The sequence below is a fragment of the Gracilinanus agilis genome, chromosome 2 (assembly GCF_016433145.1).
Source record: "Gracilinanus agilis isolate LMUSP501 chromosome 2, AgileGrace, whole genome shotgun sequence".
In the NCBI taxonomy this organism is placed as follows: domain Eukaryota; kingdom Metazoa; phylum Chordata; class Mammalia; order Didelphimorphia; family Didelphidae; genus Gracilinanus; species Gracilinanus agilis.
Genome location: NC_058131.1, coordinates 318,997,266 through 319,003,654, shown reverse-complemented (window position 1 = coordinate 319,003,654; position 6,389 = coordinate 318,997,266). Strand labels below are relative to the sequence as shown.

The following is a 6,389-nucleotide window of genomic DNA, read 5'->3' as shown; positions in this document are numbered from 1 at the left end:
AAAGAAAGAAAGAAAGAAAGAAAGATCAATAGACAGTATACTACATCAATATCACCATCTACTGGTCAGAGTATGTGAAAGAAAAAAAATCAATCAAAATAGCATCATATGTGAGAAGGTTTACTCAGACAAATTCTAGACGAGAGAAATGAGAGAGTATAACGTTCTTCTATAGAATCTATTGCTTTAAAAAAAAACCAACAACCACCATGAAGCTATATATAGGGGCATATCTTACCTACTAAAGTGGTCTGAGAACTGGAAATGTTGAATTATGTATAGCCCTATGCTCACAATGGAATTTATAGGCAAGAACTGTTTTCAAAGTTCCTAAGTAGATGGGAAATACAAAGCACAAGTATATTTTATGGGTACGTGTGAGCCATGAAAGCAAATCTTTATTTTATTACTATGATTTTTTTCAATAAAATATAAGATTAAATGCTCAATAATCTCATTAGTAGGGGGCGGCTGGGTAGCTCAGTGGATTGAGAGCCAGGCCTAGAGACAGGAAGTCCTAGGTTCAAATTTGACCTCACACTTCCCAGTTGTGTGACCCTGGGCAAGTCACCTAACTCCCACTGCCTAGCCCTTAGCACTTTTCTGCCTTGGAATCAGAACACAGTACTGATTCCAAGATGGAAGGTAAGAGTTTTAAAAAATAATAATAAAAAAATACTCTCATTAGTTGAGTGATTTGGGGAAAATAATTATATCTTTCTAAACATCAACCTATAAAATGGGTATAATAACACCTACACTACACGTCTATTATGAGCTTGTTGTGAGAAAAGCAGTAACTGTAAAAAGCTAGAGAAAAGGGACTTGTCGTTACTCTTGCCAAATTTCAGTTTGCACACTTGTAAAATGAAGCTAATAATAGCATTATCTTACAAAGCTTGTGTAAGAAAAATGTTTTATAAAATATAAAACACTGAGTTAACTGTGAGTGATTATTAATATCAGTCCAATAAGCACTACTCCAAAGCTAAGGAAACTGTTATGTTTTCCTTATACAGAGTAAAAATAATTTTTTCAAATCAATTCTATCCCGCTACTACCACTCAATTTAAAGGAATCAGAAAAGAAGGAAATGGTACTTAAGGCTGAGACTGACAACAGAGAATACATTTTAAGGGAATGGATTTGAGTGTAATTCTAAATTTACTAAAAGCACTTTCATTTAAAAATAATTAGAAAGATTCATCTGTACAGTATCTAGGGGGTACATCATTCTCCCCACCAAAGAGGGAACATCTGTTGTATAAAAATCTTGTAAGAGGGCAGATAACACAATGGGATTGCAGAGTCTCTAAATGGCAATTTCCAAATGACTTGAGGTGGTAGTTTCCTAGGTTCTTCAGTGCCAAGATAGCAATTACTAAAATTTTAAGATGCAGAAAACATCCAGTTTTGTAGAGCTTACTGAAGATCTAGCTACACAAACACACACACACACACACACACACACACACACACTCTCTCTCTCTCTCTCTCTCTCTCTCTCTCTCTCTTCAGAATTTCAGGAACAAAAGCAAATTTTACTACTTGTAACTTCATTCTTTTAAATTAAGTTAAGGAAAACTCCCTTTAAAATGGACTACTTTTGGAAGTAGCAAATTCCTTACCAGTAGACATTTTCAAGTGGTAGGCAGATCCTGGATATTGTTGATGGGATTTCCAATTCAGAATGGTATTGGTCTAGATAACTTCTAAGGTCTTTCCTAGCTCAAAAATTATATCATTCACCATCCTTTAGTCTAAAGCAGGGGTTCCCAAACTTTTTTGGCCTACTGCCCTCTTTCTAGAAATAATATTACTTAGCGCCCCCTGTCACATACTATCACCTCCCCCTTACGATTATTCACCACCCCCAAATGCACCTGTGGCCATCACTGCTCCCCTGGATCGCTGCAGCACCCACCAGGGGTCGGTGGCGCCCACTTTGGGAATCACTGGTACAAAGTCTCTTCTAAAGATAATATTCTATGTCCCAAAAGCCTACAACCAAAAGTTTCTGTCAGCACTAACCAACTAGGTTTTGATTTCAAAGTATGATTGTTTAAATGCATTTTTTGGGTAGCAGCCAAAATACAAGTCAAGAAATGTGAGATGGTTGTGAAAGAAGATAGATGTTCTTTCTTGAATAGCTATTTCAAAGGTCAAAAAGGAAGATAATATCATTCTAAAATATCTGGGAGAAGTTCAACTCACCCATGGTGACATAAGGCAATTTATCAGTTGATCCATGAGGATAGATGCTGTAGAGGTGAGGTCCAGTAACATCAACTCCTCCTAAGACCAAGGCTGCACCAATGTAACCTTGATACCTAGTAGACAGAATGTGCATTAGGAAAAAAAATGAAGCAAAAAAGCATCACTTTAACAACAATGTTTTAAGTACAGAGATGCTGAATTATATGTCTGCTTTTCTTTATACTTTGATAGTTTGGTTTTTTAAGTTACTTGCTTTGTTTGGAGAACAGCTAGTCTTTGTCACTAAAATTATCTTTTAAGCTCTAAATAGTAAGCTGAAGCCTACTGTTAGCTAGCAAAGTGATCTCAATCAATCAATCAATCAACAAACATTTATTAAGTTCCTCCTTTGTGCCAGAAACTGTGTTAATTGCTGGGGAAACAAAGAGAGAAAAAGGTAGTCTCTGCTCTCAAGGAGCTTACAGTAGAATGGAAACAACATAATTATATAAAAAGCAAACTATATAAAGGAAAAATGGGAAATAATTAAGAGGGAAGATATTACTATTCACTAATTTGTTTAAAACATAAATATGGCAAAATTGTTCCCTGCCTTTTACCTGGCTCCTTAAAAGTAAGATTCTCACTACATCACAAGAATTGAGCCCAAATTCCTGGAAGCATTTTCAAAGTGTATCCTGAAAGAAGTCACTCACATCTGAACAATGTTAAAACTTTGTATTCACAAACTGCTTTCCACAAAACCACCAATGAGTGGTTCATTTGACAGGAAATGAGGCCTAGAGAAGAAAATGGGTTACACTAATGACAAAGTGAGGAATTAAACCAACATCTCCTAACTACCAGCCCAAAGCTCTTTTCCTTTATGCCATGGGTGCATCTCCTCTTCAACCATGCTGCCAAAACACAAGGGCTTACCACAGAGCCTCACAAATAGTAGGCATTGTTGAAAGAACAAAGTAAACCACCAGAGTCCCTGAAAGAGATAAACTCTAATTTCCCCACTAACTCTCACAATAATACACAAAACCAATTTCAGGGTAAAAAGAAAGAGAATTAGCCAAACCTTGGTATAAGCAATCATATGCCTGGATGTTTAGGAAATGAATAACCATACAAGTCCCCTTCCTCTGTCCCTTGGAGGACTGATAGTGTGCCCTGTCTTGCTCAGTGCTATGTAAAATGATGTAAATGTTTATAAATTATAACATGATACATAAATGCCATGCTTCGTTTTAATGGATTTGTGAATTCTTCAATATAAAAGTTTTCTCTATTAAAAATCACAATCCCTCCATGTCTTCTCATTCAATGTTTTGGGGTTTTTTTGGTCCATTTTTTTTATTCATAAGTATAACAGAGAGGTTTCACTCTACATACTAGAGGGCTTCCCTATATAATATAGTCTATGCCTGTGAAGTTCCTTTGTGTGATTATTGATATCTTCCAGAAGGCTTAGCAACTAGGGGCTTTCAATCAACATAATGTCATCTGTAAATGGGAGCACTGAGAAGGAATTTCTTCTTGATTTGAACTCTACTATCTGGATATCCTTCACCACAATGGCATAACTTTTGGTAAAAATAAATATCCATGTATCATGCCTTGCCTGGTATGTTATCAAGTCTTTGATTAGGGTCATTCCTATTGTAATAATCTAAAATGAACTTGACAATTTCTTGTAACAAGGTATCCAAGTTCTTTTTTGATCATTGTTTTCAGATAGTCCAATAATTCTTAAAGTATCACGCCTTGATCTATTTTTCAGTTATTTATCCAATGAGATATTTCACATTTCCTTCTATTTTTTTCCCATTCTTTTTTTATTATTTTTTGATGCCTCATTAACTTCCACTTCTCTAATTCTATTTTTTAAGAATTTTTTTCAGCTTTTTTGCTATCTCCTTTTCCATGTGGTCAATTCTGCTTTTTAAGTAATTCTTCACTTTAGCGGATTTTTGTGCCTCTTTAACCATTTGATCTTTTTTTTTAAGATGTTGTTTTCATTACAATTTTTTGTGCCTCCTTTTCCAAGCTCTTGACTCTTTTTTTCATTATTTCCTTGCATAAATATCACTTCTTTTCCCTATTTTCCCCTACCTCTTATTTGATTTTTAAAATCCTTTTTGAGCTCCTTCAGGGCCTGAGATTAATTCTTATTTTTCTTTAAGGTTTTGTTACACATGGCTGCTTTGATTTTTTTTCCCCCTCTGTCTTTGGTTTTGATCTTCTCTCTTGCCAGTCACTTTCTATGGTCAAGTTCTTGTTTAGTTCTTTGCTCATTTTTCCAGTTTATTTCTTGATTTTTAACTTTATATTAGGCTCTGCTCTGTTCCAGATTTCAAGTTTTTCATGCACCTACTTTCAGAGCTCACTCTGGGGGTCTGCAAGCAATCAGTTCTTCTAAGATAGTATAATATAAGGACAGGGGTGATCACTGCTTACCTGGCCTGTTCTCTGCTCTGTAAGCCACCACACTCTTTTCCACCCTGGAACTTTGGCAATAGAGTGTCACTCCTGTTATTGATCCTTCTTGCCCAGGGACTACAAACCCTAAACCTTACATGGGCAATGCAATAGAGTCCAGCTCCCAATGCCAGCAACATGTTTCTTATAATCTCCTTCCTACCAATTGTTCAACCTCCTTACTGTCTGTGAGCTGAGAGCAAGAAATTGCTGCTGCCACTGATTCAGTTGTCCCCAAGGACACCTGCTGGCTTGCCAGGCATAGTCATAACCTGTACATAATACTGTGCTCCACTCTCACTTCAGTGGGACAGATCTTTCTTGCTAACCTTCCACATTATCTTGGAGGGTAAAATTGTTTCACTCTGTCTTTTTGTTGATTCTGCTGCTGCAGAATTTGTTCTGAGGCATTATATTAAAACTTTTTGGGGGGCAGCTGGGTAGCTCAGTGGATTGAGAGCCAGGCCTATAGACGGGAGGTCCTAGGTTCAAATCTGGCCTCAGACACTTCCCAGCTGTGTGACCCTGGGCAAGTCACTTGACCCCCTTTGCCTACCCTTACCAATCTTCCACCTATAAGTCAATACACAGAAGTTAAGGGCTTAAAATTAAAATAAATAAATAAAATAAAAACTTTTTGGAAATGAATTTAGGAGGACTCAAGTGTATCCTTGCCTTTATTCCACCATCCTGACTCCACTCCAGTTCTACCTCGATGAAGAATAGTTTGTTGTAATAATTTTTGCAAATTTTCCTCATTTTTCTTTCTTTTTAAATCCTAACTTTCTGTCTTAGAATCAATACTATATATCAGTCCCAAGGCAGAAGAGGGTTTGTAAAAGCTAGGCAATAAGGATTAAATGACTTCCCCAGAGTCATATGGCTAGGAAGTATACCTTCTCCAGGCCTGACTATACACTGTGCCACCTAGCTGCGTCTCCCATTTTTCTTGTTTGTAATTCTCTTTATTTTATCCTTAATGTCTCTGGGATGATTTTGCTTTGCTGGGTTTCTTGTCTTCCTTCTTCCCAACTGCTTCTCTCAGTTTTACAAAGATAACACCATTCAAATTGTCTATTATTCTTCTTTATAATTTTACATAAAAGTTTATATTCTACTTCAGTGTTGTTTTTGGCAGCCTTCTCTACATTTGGCAAGCAAGGCAAATATTGGCTGACTAGCACTTTCTGGGTTCTTTTGGTCTCCTTGTTGTAGCAATTAATTTATATTTGCTTAACTACTAGATGAAATTAATATAGATAGGGCAAATATTTCTACTGTCCATTTCCAATTTTTAATATTTAGAAGCTTATTTAAATATTGTTTTCATTCCGTTCTTTCTGTCATGTCTGCCTCTCTGTGACCCTATCTGAGTTTTTCTTGGAAAAGATAATGAAGTGGTTTGCCATTTCCCTCTCTAGCTCATCTTACAGATGAGGAAACTAAGGCAAACTGGGTTTAAGTGACTTGCTCAGGGTCACACAATGAGCATCTGGGGCCAGATTTGAACTCAGGAAAATAATTCTTCCTATCTCCATGCCCAGCACTCTATTCACTTTGCTGTCCCATTAACTGCACAATGAAACTCTCCCTTATCACTATTTTTTCCTTTAGTTATTAATTCTGATCTGAACTCTAACAAGTCAATGGTCTGACTGTGAAGACAGCAATCAGGAATATTTACTACCTCCATAACTCTTTTCCCA

At 36.5% G+C, this 6,389-nt stretch overlaps 1 protein-coding gene across 1 annotated transcript in view; it reads right to left on the bottom strand.

The window, feature by feature from the left end:
- PSMB7 (proteasome 20S subunit beta 7) overlaps positions 1-6,389 on the bottom strand; it is a 91,305-nt gene that overhangs the window by 68,107 nt on the left and 16,809 nt on the right. Inside the window, exon 5 of the mRNA XM_044664248.1 lies at positions 2,215-2,330. Coding sequence (XP_044520183.1) covers positions 2,215-2,330 — 116 coding nt within the window. The remainder of the gene's footprint in view (positions 1-2,214; positions 2,331-6,389) is intronic.